This window comes from Myiozetetes cayanensis, unplaced genomic scaffold (assembly GCF_022539395.1).
Source record: "Myiozetetes cayanensis isolate MyiCay16 unplaced genomic scaffold, myiCay2020 scf6-25, whole genome shotgun sequence".
NCBI classification, from domain to species: Eukaryota; Metazoa; Chordata; class Aves; order Passeriformes; family Tyrannidae; genus Myiozetetes; species Myiozetetes cayanensis.
The window spans coordinates 50,158,439-50,176,443 of NW_026087853.1; the positions used below are offsets into that span (position 1 = coordinate 50,158,439).

At 42.6% G+C, this 18,005-nt stretch overlaps 1 protein-coding gene across 2 annotated transcripts; it reads right to left on the reverse strand.

Moving 5' to 3' along the window:
* Positions 1–12,365: 12,365 nt before the first annotated feature.
* CALCB (calcitonin related polypeptide beta) lies at positions 12,366–17,562 on the reverse strand. 2 transcript variants are annotated; one of them, XM_050335889.1, is made up of 5 exons: positions 17,501–17,562; positions 16,509–16,604; positions 16,059–16,190; positions 13,149–13,336; positions 12,366–12,827 (listed from the first exon to the last, which is right to left on the reverse strand). In XM_050335889.1, exons 2-4 carry the CDS (start codon positions 16,592–16,594, stop codon positions 13,174–13,176), a joined length of 381 nt encoding a protein of 126 aa, XP_050191846.1. In that variant the 5' UTR covers positions 16,595–16,604; positions 17,501–17,562; the 3' UTR covers positions 12,366–12,827; positions 13,149–13,173. The 2 variants fall into 2 exon arrangements, with proteins under 2 accessions (XP_050191846.1, XP_050191845.1); XM_050335888.1 differs by lacking the exons at positions 12,366–12,827; positions 13,149–13,336 and adding an exon at positions 14,685–15,242.
* Positions 17,563–18,005: the final 443 nt, after the last annotated feature.

Here is an 18,005-nt window from a genome sequence, read left to right on the forward strand (position 1 = left end):
TGATCAACCCATTTTTTTAGAAATACTACCAGTCAACATATGTTTCAAGGCAGGAACAGATCCGAATTTGGTCTTAAAACATCAAGGTCCCTTGGGAGCACAGGCTGCAGGCAGCATCAGTCAAGCACTGGCTGAGAGGAGTCCCAGTGATCCCAAGCACCATTCACACGTGATTTCCACAAGCTCAAATTACAGTCTCTCAGGAACACAAAACAGGGCACCCAAATTAATCCAAGGAATCACTACAGAAATCACACAACCTCTGCCAAGGTCAGTTTAAAGCAGCAGTTGAAGGCTGTGGCTCTGTTAACCACATCCAATCATGCAAGAATGCCAAAGCCGCTGGGGCCCTTCCACGAAATATGAAATACGTGTAGTGTCCACATTCTAATGTTGTCCCCCATCACAAGAGAAAATCAAGGCTTTGCCATCCAAAAAAACCAAGCTGAATGGCTGGGCGGCTCATGTGCCAAAACATCTGGACTGGATAGGGAATAACATGCAGAAAACAGACAGTGAGAGTGCCAAAAGTTCAGAGAAGTAGTAACTGAACATCATCCTATTTTAGCCCTATAGACAGAGATATCACAAAAAATCAAGTCAGAAATTGAAAGCCCATCATGCAGGAGAAGTCAGGAGTACATAACTTTTTAGAATGAACAGTTTCCCATTGCTCTCCCATAAATTATGCTCTCTTACAAGTCAAGCTCTGAGAATAAAGTACCTGGTAGTGCAGATAGCTCCAGTCACCAGGCAGGAAGGGGGAGGCCTGTGACAGTGGCAGCACATAAATATGTACAGTTTAAGGCAAACAACACTGAGACTTTTCCATGGCTCTGCCTAACAACACAGTCTCACCAAGTGTAGCCAGCAAAGGTGGTATGCACATCTGCTATAGGAAATGCAAAGACAGCAAAGACAGCAGTCTTCTACTGCACAAAGATGATAACATTGTTTAAATTGAAACCTGCACTGTTAGGACTAACCATCTCAGTCTCACACAAATTAGTGTGAGAAAAAAATGCCCTTAAACAGAGTCACATTCTCCAAAAGACATATGCTTTGATATCCAGTAACAAAACTAATAACTTTTTGCTTCTTGTGACAAAGGATCAGATTAATTTGTTAAATTGTACTCTAGGATTACAAGGCATCCTAATAAGCTTTACTTTCCCTTTAATGAACTAGAAAAACATTGTAATAAGCCAGACATCTAAAGTGGGATATCAGCTGAGTTAAATTAATCTGCATCTTACTATATACTTGGATGTTATAATAAAACAGTGTTAAAAAGACGTTATGTTACACAGTCACATAGGGGAAAGCTTGAATATACCAGCTTTCCCTTGACTCGTTATTGCCCAGCTCAAAATGCTGCCCTGACTTCTATGCTTATACTCTTTTCTTTATTTTTAACTGGGTTCTGCCTCACTGAATAGACAGCACAGATGGTACCCAATGAACAGTGTTTTATAACTCCTCAGCCCTCATGACACTGCATGCCTCACAAACCCCGTGATATCACCCACTATTTTCTGATAGCACCTGTCATCACTGCCACGTTCAAGTCCAGAACAAATCTGAAGTGACAGCACGATTCTCCCTGCCAGTGGTTCTCTGCCATGAGTGGATCCAGCAAGCAGACTATCATGTGGTAATTTTGAACCTTTTAATGCTTCCACCAAAGTTTGTAATGGCGTTTTGAAGAACAAACCTTCTTTTGGGAAGGTGGGAAGATGGGATTCCAAATTCATTCTACAGAGGAGTTTCTACCTTCCCCCCACCCACAATGTGATCTTTCCTCCAGAGCTGTAGAGTGAAACAATGCTTCACTCACACCACTACTGACAGGCTTCAGAAGAAACTCCTTCACAGAACCATCCAAAAATAAACTTCCAAATACTTTTTTATTTGAAAGGCCAGTTCATTTTGTAAACACAGCTGACCTTACTATCACAACTTTCTCTACTACTGCTTCTCTGAGCTGGACACCCTCTTTTAAGTTCCCTTCTCAGTACTTTAACACATCACTGATCATTATTAAACCATGACAGCAGCGTGAGTACCATACCTTGAGATACCTACCTTTTGGATGAAGCTGTTCCTCAGCTTCCAAAGGCCAGCTGGGAAAATGTTTCTATGTGCTAAAATTGTGTTATTGGTACACACTGGTTTTTGCAACCCACTATGTGTTGACATAGTCTGTGTTCTTGTAGTTATCCATGATGTTTACTATGAGCCATCATCAGATTTCAGCCAACAAGCCTGAAGATGTGTTTCTCTTTAAAGATGTGTAAACTCCATTGCTTTGTAGCAAAGTCCTTGAACGTGCTTTTAATTTTACGTCCATTGCACCGGAGCATGCACTTAACTAGGCTTTTTTTGGAATTAGATTGATTATTCTTAGATGAATTCTTATTCTTTTTCTTGGACAGCTACCAAACACAGTTGTTTCAGCTCATTTATACAAGACATTCATTTTTGTGGATGCCTACCTGGGAAAACAGGTCAGGTGCAGAGCACAGGCAGGGCTGTGCCTGGCACTGCTCTCGTGTTCAGGGCTGTTCACTGTGATAACTCTCTCTGCATCATTTAGGACCCAATGAATAATTCAGTGGAGTCTCATTACTCCACTGGTCTTGTTTTGTTTATTGGAATATCATCCCGTGGTTTAGCACCCACCTGACTTTAGGCATAAAACCTGTGGAAAACATAGCAATTCACAGAGGCTGGAGGGGATCTTTTCTGTGATGCTGGAGTCCTACAAACTCACAGTACCTCTGATTTTCTGCTAATGAGAAAGTCAACTGACCTGAGAAACTAATCGATACATACATCTTGTCTTCTTTACAGACTGTGGTAAAGTTCTTTTCTCTCACTGGCTTAATTTGAATTGAAAACGAAACACACTGGAATCTGAGGAGGTCTTCCAAGAGCATGTCAGGGTGCTCCATTCCTCTTGCATATTTAGGGCAAGCCCTGTGAACTTTATTCTCAATTGCAAACAAAATAAGGATTGGTGTATCACTCTAGTAGACACGTGGCTTGTAACAAAAAAACACAACAGGACTTCATTATCACAGAAATACTGTGTAGGGGTGAAGAAAATTGTCAAATACTTCCAACCAGACCAGCTAGACTAGTGAAAATCTGAAGTCTGTGGTTATTACGCTTGAGAGCAGTGCTCCTATGCCCGTGAACTTACCTTTGACCTTTTCCATTTAAACATTTATCAGATTATAGAAGCTCCTGCAGAATATAAACTTATTACTGAACTAATCTGAATTAAAAATGAGAAGCATATTCAACATCTTCATTTAGACCAATAGCAATACAAATTTCCTTTAGACCCTCTGAAAATAGATAAAAATCCAGAAAGGCGTTTCTCATTTTCAGTCACTTCTCTTTAGAGAGAGAACAAAATTGGTTTGAACTTGAGTATCAAGTGCCATTTTATGTGAAAAGACTCAAAAGTTACTCCGACTCACTCACACCTCTTGGTAACTGAGTTATACCAGACACTTTCTGTGGCTCCTGTGCCCTCTAGCTTCTAGAAGATGTATTTACCAATCACTCCCTTAACTTGAGCAGGTTTATATAGTTTTCATTTCTGTGCAGTCACTAAAAACTTGCTAAAACAGAAAGTTTAGCCTTTCCCTGTCTTCTTCCCAGATATAACTTTAACTATAACTAAAACATGCAAGTGTTAAGTCTAGATTCTTGTTTATCTTAAAGCACTTCATACTTCTGTGGCAATATAAATGGGCTTTATATTTACATTTTATATTTGTATTAATTTAGAGTACTCTGTGAGTGCTGTAAAGAATATTTGGCTCTCCAGAGAAATTACAACTGAATTGGGTACACTGAAGTTGAGGAAAAAGTGAGTTGTGAGAGATATGGGTTACTAAATAAGGTCATTATATGGTATAGAGTAGAAAGCACCTGATACACAAATCACAGGCTTTCCTAGTCAGTACACTGAAGCCTGGACCTCTTGAAACCCATCAGGTTTCACGTTGAATTTCTGATTAGATAGCAAAACCTGGCTGGAAAAGTGAATAGACCCACATAAAAATTTAATCCTAGTGTCGATAGCTAGAGATCCCATAGGCTGATGGAGAAAGCAGTTTTCTTGCACAGTTTAGGAGGCTGATAGAGCATGATCAGCTTAAAGTTGGTTGGCTGTGAGAAACAACCAAGTTAACTTTTATTTTGAGCTTTTGGACTGAGTTCAGAGGAGGGCCATCAAGTTGATCAGAGGGATAGAGCACCTCTCCTACGAGGAAAGGTTGAAGGAAACGGGATTGTTCAGCCTGGAGAAGAGAAGGCTCTGGGGAGACTTTAGAGCAGCCTTTCAGTACCTGAAGAGAACTTATGAGGAAAATGGGACAAAATTATTTACAAGAGCATGTAGTGACAGGACAAGGAGCAACGGGTTCAAATTGAAAGCGAGTAGGTTTGTATCAGATATTAGGAAAAAATTCTTTACTATGAGGGTGGTGAAGCACAGGAACAGGTTGACTAGAGAAGCTGTGGATGCCTCATCCCTGGAAGTGTTCAAGGTCATGCTGGATGGAGTTCTGAGCAACCTGGTCTGGCTGAAGGTGTTCCTGCCCATGGCAGGGGTTGGAAGTAGAGGATCTTCAAAGTCCCCTTCCAATACAAACCATTCTATGGTTCTGTGATATCACCACAAGCAACTGAACTAGAAATGTATTTCATCTGCCAAATTATAAACTTTTGTAAGAGTAGAGGCTTTACCTGAAATTCTACCTGCCACACCACTAGAGTAGCACCAGTGACAGCCTCTATAGCATAGCTTCTGCAAATGTTGTAAGGAATACACAAATAAGAAGTAAAATTTTCATTGAGAGGAAATACTGCTGATTGCAGTGAGAGAAAGGCCTTGTGGACCCTGAGGATACGTGGGCTGCTCTTTCTGTGAATGGAAGACTTTGGCAGCCTGTGCTAACAAGAGACAGGACACAGGGATAAGGTGCAGCTGGAGATACTGCTGTCATATGGTGGTATTCCATATTCCATTATCTTTCAGAAAGTCACGGTAATAACAGAATAGACACGAATCCTATCAAAAACTTCAGTCACGAGGACATAACAGTAAGTTAAATACTAAATGCATCTGGTTTTAAAATGCACAGTTATAAAACCAGTGCTTTGACACATGAGGAGCAAGGTAACACATAGTTCTGCCACTGTTTAGTAGAAAAGGGTACAATAAAGACATTTTGTCTCTTCTGAGAGCCTAATTTAGGAAAGAAGGAAATGGTAGCTTCACACAAAAGTTTTTGTACAGTGAAATGTGTAACCTTACCAGGAATAAGTTTAAACCACTAATAGCCAATGTATAAAGTTCATGAAAAAAATCTTTGCCTTCACTGTCAATATACATCAAGTGTTTCGAATGGCTTGGTCTCTCATCTCTTTATCTGTAAATCTTCTAAAAAGAAAAACTAGGGCAGTTTTCATTTAAACTCTGCAATTCCAGCATTTAAAGGTCAGATCTATTTCCTTTTTCTATTTAATTCTCTGCTTCTATTACATTAAAAACACAAATCAATATTCATTTTCATAACTGATTTAACACTTAGATAGTATCTTAAACTATAAAATGATAAAGAAGACTGCTCCAGCCTATGAGGAGAGTACTGCATTAAGTAGAAGTAAAAACCTTGTTTGGCAAAGGTACACACACTCAAAAACATCCCTGACAACATTGTCTTCTTCAGCCTGTCTGGGAGGACTGATGTTAAAAAGTAATTCTAAGTTACTAAACCTATTTCATAGATAAAATCTTCCTGTCCTCATGGAAGTCACTTCACTGGAAGGATTGTCATCCTTTCCCCAATCCACTTGCTTCAAATTCATTTGCAATAATGAGCCATTCCTACCCACTACTAATAGTAACTATGATGTTGGTCCATATAAAAACATGGTTATATTATGAGCTAAAAATGGAATTATAAACTATCCATGCAACTTTTTTGGGAACATATGTTAATTAGAATAATTGGCTCCCTCCACAATAAGAGACAGTGAAGACCTGTGACAACCTTTCAAGCATGTCAGCAGAATAATGGGCATATTAATGTGTCTAACATAATAGATTTGGACTTTCAAAGTCTTTGCAAAGCTACAAAAAAAAGTATAAAGACTCCAAATAGGCATATGAGGATGCTCCTTCAGTGTGGTGGGTTGACCCTGGCTAGACCCCAGGTGCCCACCAAAGCCTCTCTGTTCCTCTCCATCCTCAGCTGAACATGGGAGGGAAAATAAAACAACAGGCTTGTGGGTTAAGATAAGGATGGGGAGAGATCACTCAGCAGTTACCAGTATGAGCAAAGCAGACTCAGCTTGTGAAAATTAGTTTAATTTATTGCCTATCAAATCAGAGTAAGATAACAAGAAGTAAAACCAAATCTTAAAAATGCCTTCCCCCACCCCTCTCTTCTTCCTGGGCTTAACTTTATTCCCAGTTTCCCTACCTCCTCCTCCACCAGCAGACCAAGGGGATGAAAAATTGGGGCTGTGGTCAGTTCATCACATGCTGTTTCTGATGCTCCTTCCTCTGCAGGACAGGACTCCTCAAATTCTTCCTCTGCTTTACAGTGGGGTCCCTCCCATGGGACACAGTCCTCCACAAACTTCTCCAACATGAGTCCTTCTCATGGCTGCACTTCTTCACAAACTGCTCCACTGTGCATCACTTCCACAGGGTGCAGACCTGCGTGGGCTGCAGGGGCATGGCTGCCTCACCATGGTCTGCACCACGGGCTGCAGGGGAATCTCCTCACAGAAGCCACCACTGCTACCAAAACCTTGTCACACAAATCCAACACCAGCAGAAATAGCCTGAGAGGAAGCAAACAAAAAGTAAGCAAAACCTCTGGTTTTCTAAGCAGCAAAAGAAAATTGTTCCTTATGATTATGATTTCTGACTTGCAGCAAAGCTGTCTAGGAAGAGAGTTGGTTGTGCAGCAGTACAGGTCAGTGGAGCCTACCAGGATTGAGACAACTGGGATCCATGGGCTATCTCCTTCAGCCTGGGCAGAGGAGGAGTAGGCAGCCTCCAGCACACCCAGTGCTCTGGGTCACAGCTGCTGTGGCAGGACAGGAGCTGGTGAGAGGCAGCAAAGCAGCACAGAGCTACATTCCTTCTCAGGCTATGACAGTGTGGTCATGTCAGAAGATGGCAGGTCACACAGTAGGAAGAAGCCTTTACATGCCTCTCTCCCAGGGGCCAAAAGGATCACCTCAGTCACTGGGCAAGGCTGAGGCTTCAGTTTGGAGAAGCAGAAGTTATCAATCCCTCTTCCTGCCCTGTGAAAGGGCTGGGGCACAGCCTGCCTTTGGGGCACCTGACAGCCCTAGAACAATTTGACCTAAACCAACCCTCAAGCCCCCAGAAACAGGGACATCCCAGCCTTTTTGAGCTGGCAGAGGGCAATTTGAGATAAGAGAACACCTGCAGCTCTTGACTGGCCTCTCAGGGAAACACCTGAGGTGTGTGGCAGGCAGCACCCAAACAGCACTGCTTCTGCATCCACACTGCGTAATTACACAAATTGTTCACTGTATAAAGCCCTCAGAGCTTCCTCTCCTTCGCTTCATCCCAAGGCAATTTCCTTTCTCAAGCATAGCTGCTGGCATCTCAAGTGCTCATGTTTGCTGGCTATCTTGGAAGCAGCTATTCGAGACAGCCTTGGCTGGGGTTACTCAAACCTGTTGCACCTGTGCCTCTACCAAACATGACTCACCTGCAGATGACCACACTCCGTGCCATGTAGGCTCCCCTCAAGGCTCTCAAAGAGCAGTTGGAAAGCCAAATAGATACATGCTGTACTTCATGGACACTGGACAGACTAATGCAATGCCAAATTGGCTCATGTGCTGATGCGACAAGATGCTGTTAGGAAAAACCATTGAAAAGGAGAAGAAATGTGACAAAACAACAGAAGTAAATAGAAAGCCAAATCACCAGGAGTGTAATCATTCTTTTGTGGACAGCCAATATGAGTGTAATGCAAATGGGAGTGTTTTCCCACACATTACAAGGGGGAAAAAAAGCCTGCCCAGAGGTATACATTCAGACTTCTAAAGGCAATATTTGCTTTCCTGGAGGTGGCACTAATAATTTAGCTGGGATCCCAGCTCAGCCCCAGCCAAGAGAGTAATTGGTGAAAATAAGAACTGTGATAAAGCCAAGAATAGAAAGAAAAGAGAAATGTTGCAATGATTCTGATTCCTCCATCAAATAGGAAATTTCATAGAGATCAGAAATCTCATAGAGATTGGCGTAATTTAGAAGCAGGAATTATTTACTTTCTGCAGGAAAAAAAAATAGGTGCTATACTCTTTGGACATTCTCTGCGATATAGAACAGTTTTATAAGGCATAAGCAGAGGAAAATTCTGTACAGACCAGGGGAAGGGTGGGGTGCATTTTAGAACAATAAAGAGGTAGCGAATGTGTGCACTGTGCAGACCCTTTCCAGCTGCCAGGGCATTCAGCTGACTGTCAGAAGCAGTGAGCAGGACCAGCTTGGAACCAAGCTGCCAGTGTGGTAAAGCCAGGCTTGAAACACCCAGTTTATCTCTAACAAGTGTTCACCTGTTCTGAGACAGTTCCGTCTAGAAAAATGTACAGACCCGAATTCTCCAGCACATTTTAAACTATTCACCTTGTAGAGATGTTCAATCTGCTAATTAGACATGACAATGCTGGATTAGATAACCAATACCAAAATTTACTACTGCCTGCTGTAAGTTGCTTTTGGCAGTGTTCAGTGTCAGAAGCAATAGCATTAGCTCTGCTCCTTTCTCACACTGCAGATAATGGAAGCTTTCAGGAAGATGAATTAAATTTCACTAACAGAGGGAGAAAAAAAAATTACCTAAATATTGGAGAGAGACACAGTGAAAGTCCAGTTGGGTTATTTCAAAATGATCCTCTAGTGATACATGCGGCGATTCCTGGTGAATGATCCTGAATCAAAACCTCAGATATAGGAGCAGGAGGCCGCCTGCCCTTTGACAAAAAGTACACAGCTGAACAGCTCCTGCATCTCTGTTTTGGCAGCTGCAAAGGTCCTTGGGACAACATGTTGATATTAGCTCCTGTTATCCATCACCTGGTAGGGCACCAGCTGGCCCATGGCTGTCTGATGTGGTGCTGTGACCCTGCACAGCAGATCCGGGGGCTCATGACAACAGCAGGCGAGCAGGTGAGTTTGCCTCTTTTCATCACCCCAGGTGGCTGCCCCTGCTCATGTCCAGCTGGAAGCTGCACCCACAGGCAAGGCAAAAGCATCTGAGGGATCCCTGGATGCCCCCCTCTCACTGTGCTTAGTCACTGGCCACAAGATGGTGCTTTTGACCTCCTATGAGCTCAGAGCAGAGAACTGGGCAAAATTCATAACTTTTCCTGGGCCCATGTCGTGCATGTGTCCATATTTGTACTGTAAAACCAAACCACTAGAAAACAGTCTGCAAATGAAAAAACTCTATAGCTACATGAATACAGTCTACAAGAAATTATCTTCAGATATTTCTTTCTTGGAAATTTCTTCCCTTTTGCCTTTGCTTGCAAAGTACTCTCACAAAACCTTTATTTGCTCACAGATTAGAAAAAAAAAAAAAAAACCAAAAAAACCCCTAGTGGTTAAAGAAAACACAGACAAATATCTGAAGACATCAGAATCAAACTATAGTCATGATGATACTGTCTCATAAACATGAATACAAACACTCATGTGTGACTGATCTGCAGTGTCTTTGCTAACTGAAGGCCAGGTAATTTGGGTTTGATGCCACTCACACATACTGCACCAACATTATATTTTCCACCTGCTTTAAGCATGCTTAGAATGGCAATGTAATTAAAATGGAAAGATAAGTACATTAGAAACCATACTTTCCCTTATTAAATGCTAATTACAAACCAGATTTGCTCCTGGGGTAGAAGTTTGGGGTTTATTTAAGAGCTGATAAGTTTGGATAATATTACCCAGAACAGTACTTTTTAAAAATGGAAACAATTCCTTCCACTTGTTCACAGTCAGTTGAAGTGATTGACAACCTTCTAACATCTCTGCAATTCCTTCTACCATGTCTTCTGCCTTAAAATAAAAATAAATAATTTTAGAAAAATTAGTTTTTACATCTCTGCTTCTCCTTTGTTTCAACAACAACCTGCTTCTTCTGAAAGCAGCAACCCAGCAACTCAGTTTCCTCATGAAGGGTTTCTATCCCTTCACATCATGGAAAAGGATGTAAAGGTCCTCGATTTTTTTCATATTCACCCTTGCTTCCATAGTGCTTTGGCACTCTGTCCTTTACAGTGATATGTATAGGTAAGTGCATTGAATTGATGTACAGACAGAGATTCTAATGAGGAAAGAGACAGAAGATATAACAGGAATAGATCTCAAGATAGGAAAGCAGCTCTTCCTTCCTAAGGAAAAAGAAAACAACAATCTAAACAAAAAATATGTATAAAAAGTTTCATTCAGCGTTCCTACAACCAGGACAATGTAAAAACCAGGGCCAAGGTTACTAGAATGTTTTACAGGTAAGGTTTGTGTTTTGGTGTACAACGTTAGTCTGAGAAAATCTCTTTGTCTGACAGAAAAAAATGCATAACTCTGTTAAAGTGAAAAGAAGGACTAACAGTTTTTAGACTAGATGGACACTGCAGCTGCCATTCAATTACACAAAGCAGTCTCAGGTGTCTCTCAGCACAGAATGCCTGCAAATGGAAAAAATAAACTGCCTGACCATTTAGTCTTTGAAGGTAGAAGGGGTCTAGGAATGCTGCCTGGCTCCTTATTGAATATGAATAACTAAATTACATGTATTCATCCCAATAACTGTGCTTAGTATTTTATCTCAGAGAAGATTAAGCTGTTAAGTGCTGTAGTAGGGAACAAAAGAGACACACTGCCATCTGTGGACCTGCAAGGACCTGCACTGACAGGGAAAGGTGTTGCTGAAGTAGCCCAGTAACCCCAGCATATAACCCTCCCCTACTTCATGTAAAGAAAAATAGGGAAAAATACCTGAAACATGGTGGAGAGTGCTTACAGGCTCCAAAAGTGGCAGTTTGGTCTAACCCAACCAGCTCCTTACACAGAGATAGTGTGGTGGTTCACCATGCAGGTATGAGACACCCAGTAATGGCCAAACTCAGATACTTCAGGGGAAAATGGGGAAAAAAAAAGTACTAGTCTACGTCAGGGCAACAAATTGGAAAGCCAAGCCTGAAGGTCCCTTCTTTGCCCATTTAGGCACTGGAACTTTTCCCTATAAACAGGTTTATATGGCCTACAAGTTCTACTTTGTACGCTGACTTACCAGGGCTGAAGGGCTCCCCGAGGAGCAAAACCATAGCCACGAACGAGCACGGTATAGAAGCGTCGTCACTGGGAGGCCTTACTGACTGCGTCTGCATCAGGCTGACCACGCTTCTCTTTTGCTATTACACCTGCAGCAGAGACAGACAGAGACATTGTGAGAGCCTTAACCTGTACTTTGCACAGCAAGGTGGAGTCTTCCTCACCAGCATTATTCAAGAACCATCTGGACGCAATCCTGTACAACGTGCTCTAGGATGGCCCTGCTTGAGCAGGGAGGTTGGACCAGGTGACCCACTGGGGCCCCTTCCTTTACTCATTCTGGGATTCATCTGAATTGATGAAGCAGATTTTAGGGTCAGGCTGTAAAGCACAAAACAAATCTAAACAAATATCTGACTCAGCTACTAAAGTGAAACAGCAGCAGCTTTAAGAAGGAAGTTGGCAGCACTACTTAGAAGTCCATGGAATGCTTCCAGCTACCCTCTTCTCCACTCACTCTAATTATTTATCCCTGATCCCTAAATAGAATCTGTCTCAGGATTGCTTCAAAGAAACGTACATTTCCGTAGCTTCTTTTTCTCTTCCTTTCTAATTCACTTTTTTGACCTTACACGAAAATCTGTGAGTATGTTAGGCCATTACATCCGAACTACATCCTGAATAAAAATATTTAGTCTTAAACCAGATATGATTAAATTTGTCTCCATGGTTTTACTAAATGCAAGTGTGGCTTCTTTTTATTTTTCTAGCAGAAGTCTTACTAAGTGGTGTCTTTTGGTTGTTTAGTTGTTTGGGGGTTTTTTATTATATATATATATATATATATAAAGCAGCTTTTCTTCCTGTTCTGAACTTTTGACTCAAATCTTAGTATTATAGTTAATAATGCTGGAGCAGATCAATGGGCTAAATGATCTGCAGTGATGTTGGCTTAGTGCCAAATGTTTCCATAAGTGTGTCCAAATGAAAAATCAGTTTCTCAATCCAAGTGTATCTAAAATACCTTTTTTAATTTTGCGTAAATTCACAAATAATACAATATTGAAGTGATTTTTTTCAAACATACTGTACAATCAGGTTAGTTGTTTTACATCAAGGCACAGCACACTGTATAATACACATGCCTTGCCAGGCAGCAGTTTAGTATAATCCCCGAGATTTGGCAGTAGGGCCAGGATAAGTAGCACGGATCACATAAGCTGGAAGATAAATAAATAATAGATGCTGTCACATTTTATTTGAAATAGAGTTGCATATAAAAAGAATATACAATAATTTAACTTTAATAACTAGATTCTCTTGTAGTATACATAACAGAAGTGTTTTCATTTGTATTAAATAAAACATTTTCAATATTAGGATGAAAAATTAATCTTCTTTTTGGCCGTCTTGGTTTATGGAGAAGAGCTGCTTCCATTAGAAATTAAAGTTGAGTTTTCAGTCTCATTGCAATCTGAAAGAAAGAAAACCAGAGTTACCCATATGTTGATCATGAAATGATACTAGTAAAATAAGCAAATAATTTCAACCAAATTGTTGTGTTTACTCAATGTTCTGTGAAGCTAGTTATCCAAGCTGGACATCTACAAAAGCTCTTCTTCACAGTCCAAACATGTCTTTGTTCTATTAGTAACGTTTTTTCTTTATACTGTTACTTGCCCTGCTTTCTCAGAGGTTACCACTTTAGGCCTGTTACTCGTGCAGCAAAACCAAAACTTTGGTAATGGCACAGGCTGCCTGCACTGTGGGATCCCGAGTACTGCAATGTATTTACCACGTTCGCATCATCACACAGCCTTTTATATCTGAACGCTTCTTCTTCGCCTGCCGAAGGCCTTGGATCCCACATTGGTCGGTACGAAGTTGTTCTTGCCCACTCCCCCTGACCTGCTCAGGAAGTCCGCCAGGCGGTGGGTCACGCAGGTCGCTGTGTTGCACGCCCGCTTCTGTGCTGTTACACTGCTTTTCAGAAGGAAAAGGAAGAGTTAGTTCCCACAGCACATGCCCTGCAGGCAACAGAACATCAGTAAAGGGTGCTATGACTAGGAAAGATTCTTCCCGAGCAGAAAAAGCAGGCTTGCTGCGCAGCAGGCATTTGCACCTTCTGTGCGCACAGCTTACAAGTGCTAAAAGATGCGTCTTTACAGTTCTCTAAATGTCAAGCTCACTTTACAGAAGGTGGCCAAGCCCTGCCTTTCCTAGGCAGTTGGACTGGAGACTAAGCCAGGACACATTTTCAGCAACACCTGAGCTATTGCCTGCCTCCAGCTCGGCATGACCACTGAGAGGTGCCAAGGAGGTCAAGGTCTAGAACACTTACTTAACCAGTTCCTGCTCCATCCAAAATCTCAGATCTGCATTTTGGTTGCGGTGCTGCTGCAGGGCAGTAGCAGGCACTGATCTTTCACTTCACACTTCAACACCTATGCTCCATAACACCCAGAAAACACGTGGAATTCCAGCTGGCGACTGTAGGAGCTTTGTCAGTGACTCTGATAAGGCTGCACAGCAGCTGACCAATTGCTTTCAGAGGATGAAGTACATATAAACATAGTGCCTCCAGGTACTTAATGGGAATGAGGGAAACCTCTCTTTCCTTCACCATGGGTCACAGACTTCAACAGTATTAGTTCTGTGCTCAGAGTTCAGCCTGCATGCTATCAATTTTGCTAGATGGGAATTTCAAGGTATACTCATTCACACAGTCCTTGCTTGAAGAATTTTAAAGCATTGATTTTTTCTTGCAGTAGGAGGGATTTTTGCCAGATAACCATCACAAGACAGTTTATTAATGTTAACAGTGAAGAGTGTTTGTAACACCAATGCCAATTTTTTCAATTACAAGATAGATGCAGTAATGCAACAGAACTATAAAGAAATTTGGTTTTGGCCCTCAATTCAAGATAACATAATGTAGGTGAGTTGTAAATTAGTATAAATATTTCAAAGGTACACAAGTTTTAAATATACTAGTGCAAAGACCTATTGTAAAATAAGAAAAAAAGAAAAGAGCACAAAATTCTTACCTGGACGTGTTCAGTACCCAGTTTTAAACAGGATTACATTTCTAGTTTGTTTGAATGAATATGAACGAGCCTTTCCTGAATTCTTTGCTTCTCAGGTTCTTTACCAAGAGGATTGCATGCATGCCTGATTACAGCACTACATATCAATGTATATGTATAACTTTGACTTCTAAGTTCTCTTTCCATTTTTCTAGAGATTACTAGCATTGCCTCTCTTGAACATTAAGACAAGCTGTATAATTTTTCTAGCCTTATCTAGAAATCTCACGTTCTAAAACAAGTTATTAAACCAAGAAGATCTAATCCTTATAGAAAAATAGGTTTATTGAACAAGTGCATGGGCAAGCACAAAAGAAATAATCTACTTTTACATTTAGCAACCAGAAATGAAGAGCCTTGTTTAGAATTTTTTTAATCAGTGTCTAAGAAAATCATTTGAAATGTCAAGGCAGTGCTGATCATGTTTATTTAATTTTTTCCCCTAGCCTGATATGCATGTTATATTCTCTGTCTTCCTAACATTAGGTCCATCTCAAACATTCTCTGTCAAAAACAGAATCAAAAGAACATAGCAAAGTTAGCAATCAAAGTTAGATCCACATGCATCAAGTTAAAAAAAGGGAGGGGGGAGAAATAAGCATGTCTAGTTGTTTCCTAGGGGTTCCCCATAGTTTGCATAGCGTTCATGTTCCAGGTCACTCAGCACATTTCGTTTCTTGCCAGGAGTTCCAGCCCCGACGTCAGTGCGAGGGTAAGTTTGCAATTTGTGCAACTCTTGAGACAGTTTGCCCAGCACACAAGTACTCAGACTGGCACAGCGTTTGGAAATGGGTCTATCCAGGCTGCAGGGGGGAAAAAAAAATAAAGACATGCCAAAGAAAGAGTAACCTCAAACATGCACGTTCATGCAATTCTTCCCTAGAAAAAGACCTACAGTTAGTTAACTTAAAAATTAATTCAACAGTAAATCCAAACCCTCTGCATCACATTCCATGCAAGGCAAGTTCATACAAAAGCAGTCAGAAGGAAAACGTTATTTTTCAACGAATCCAACTTTGTTGACAAGCAAGTTCATTAGCCTTTTGGATGCTTACAGTCAGAGGTCAGGAAGCTTAATTTCCCACATCCTTCAGCATGCTGCTCAGTGTCTCATACATCACCATGCATTGCAATGCAAATCCTGTTAGGATAATGCAAATGCTCTTGCATGCCTTTGGTCTAAGGGAGAGTGATGCTTCGTGCATTAGGAGGAACACATCCCCTCTGCCAGGGACTTTCCATGCCTTACAACAGCATGCACTTTCACGACAGAGAATCCAAGAGTGACTCAATCACCCCTAACACTCCTCTAGGAGACATACCTTTTGCTGCCATATTTTTACACAACCCACTCATTCAAGATCAAATCGCCCTCCACCCTCAGACGTAAAAGACAGATAGAAGCAGGTTAACTAGATGGAAGACATTCTCCAGCGCCAGTATTAGGATGTCTCTGCAGTATCATCCTTTACTAGTTAGCTGATCACAGTTAGCCACAACCCCAAAAAACCCAAGAAAATCTTGAACCTGCAAAGCATCTGCTAGGATGGCTTTTGCTAAATTTCAAACATGTAACATTGTCCCATTGCCTTTCTCCTGCCCAGAACTGCAGTCCTTACCTGTTCCCCTCAGAGGCTTGCTCCAGCTCTTCTGCTGTCATCTGTATGAACTCTTTCACCAGCGCATTTAATAACCTCCGAGCCTCATAATCATTGAGCGTCACTCGATCCGTTATGGACTCCAAGCCAGGTCTAAGCAGAGGCAAGCACAACAGGGTGAATAAAACCCAGACTGCTGCAGAAAGCCACACGGAGGAGAGAGGGGTCTGACATGCGTTTTGCTGCATGTCATTGACAGTGTCTTTCACCGATGTGAATACGCAAACCGCCCTCATGCGCAGCGTTAGGCATTTTACAGATGCAATCAGAGAGCCACAATGTCAAACACAGCATGAAAAGCAGCCACCTCTCTCATTTACTGTAGTCTGTTTTCCTCCTAGACCTCTAAAGAATATTAAGTGTTTTTATACCATTCAGACATAGCACTCAGCAACAGGACCAGCTTCTTACCTGACTGGGACTGCCTGGAAGCTGTCCATCTGGCACACAACCAAGGCATAAACAGCAAGGAAAGATGAAATCTTCAGCATAACCATGATTTCCTCTCTACAACAAAGAGGTACATCAAGCAATGGCTGTTTTCCAACCCTCTCCATCCTGCAAGTTCCACTAAAGAGGTCATTGCTTCCTAGCCTCAAGTAGCACAAATAGCAATAGCTCATTTTTTTTTTTGGTGTTACCTTTCCTTTTATTTTGATTATTGTTATTGTGCTTTGGTTTTCTTAAAATTTTAAGATAGCTTAGCACTATTACAGGACAGAAAAACGTGGCTTTTCAGACCTGCAGCTTTGTACAGCTGTTAGCATTCAGCTTAATGCACTTCCCCCAAACTGGTGGAAAAGACATTCCTCTACTGCACACAATGTCATAGACAGTGTGTCTGGCGGTGAACATACAGCTATGGGATACAAGTCACAAGGAAAAAAAAAAATGTTTAGCATTTAACAGTTTTAAGAATTAAGTGCCTCTGACAGCACTTCACCTGAAAGCTGCTTGCTTCTTGGCAATCAGCACACTAGTACCCCAGTTCGGATTACACTATTAAACTAAGTAGTTTAATTTTCATAAATATTTCTACTCTGAAACTAGAAAAGACGGTAAGTTAAAAATCACTCATAAGAAGAAAACCTGTAACAAAAAAAAATCTATAATTGAAGACAGCTGCTCTGGGATGCACATCTCTTTCTCACAGCTTCGGTGCCTCGGACTCAAAGGAGCACATCATAACCAGCACATCATCTTCATTTCTGCCAGCTCCCAATACTCGAGGGGGCTCACGGGAACGACGAGGCACCTTCCCCGCTTCCCCACGGCTCCGTGACCAGCAGCCGCACCGCTTCGCAGGGAGCGCCGGTCCCGGCCGGACACTCCACGCCGTGCCGGAGCGGTAAAAGCAAGTGGGAGACCGCGGAATGACCGCAGGGAGCCGGCGCGGAGCTTACCGGCGGTGCTGCGGGCAGGAGGAGAAGGAGGAGCACGCAGAGGAGGGTGCTGTCGGTGCGGGTGTCGCGGCCGCTCCGCGCTGTCACGCACGGCCGCCGGACCCGCTTTATACCTGCCGCCGCCGCCGCCTGCGTGGGCGTCCGCGCGCGCCCGCCAGCCAATCACCGCCGCGGCCGCGCGGCGGGCCCCGCTCCACCATTGGGCGCCAGGGTCCGGCTCGGCGGTGACGTCATGGCCCGCTCTCCGCGCGTCCCATTCACAAAAATCGGACGCGGGGCGGGCGCGGCGCCGCCGGGCACTGCGGAGGGAGGGAGGGAGCGCCGGGGGGGCCGTTCCCGCTGCTCCCCCGCGGGAGCGCTCACGCGTGGCGACCTCTGCAGCAGCGGGACCGCATTGCAGAGCGGGGCCGCTCCCTCCCCGGGAATTCCCACCCCCCGCCCCGGGCAGCCGCCTCGGCTCCAGCGGGGAGCCCGGGTGCCCCGACAGCGGCGACGTAAGGGCGGG

Coding starts and splice junctions, on each gene's coding strand:
- CALCB (XM_050335888.1), bottom strand. CDS start 16,594: ATGGTTATGCTGAAGATTTCATCTTTCCTTGCTGTTTATGCCTTGGTT. Junction 16,191..16,508: donor TTCCAGGCAGTCCCAGTCAG/GTAAGAAGCTGG, acceptor GCCTCTGCTTAG/ACCTGGCTTGGAGTCCATAA. Junction 15,243..16,058: donor CAAGCCTCTGAGGGGAACAG/GTAAGGACTGCA, acceptor TCCCCCCTGCAG/CCTGGATAGACCCATTTCCA.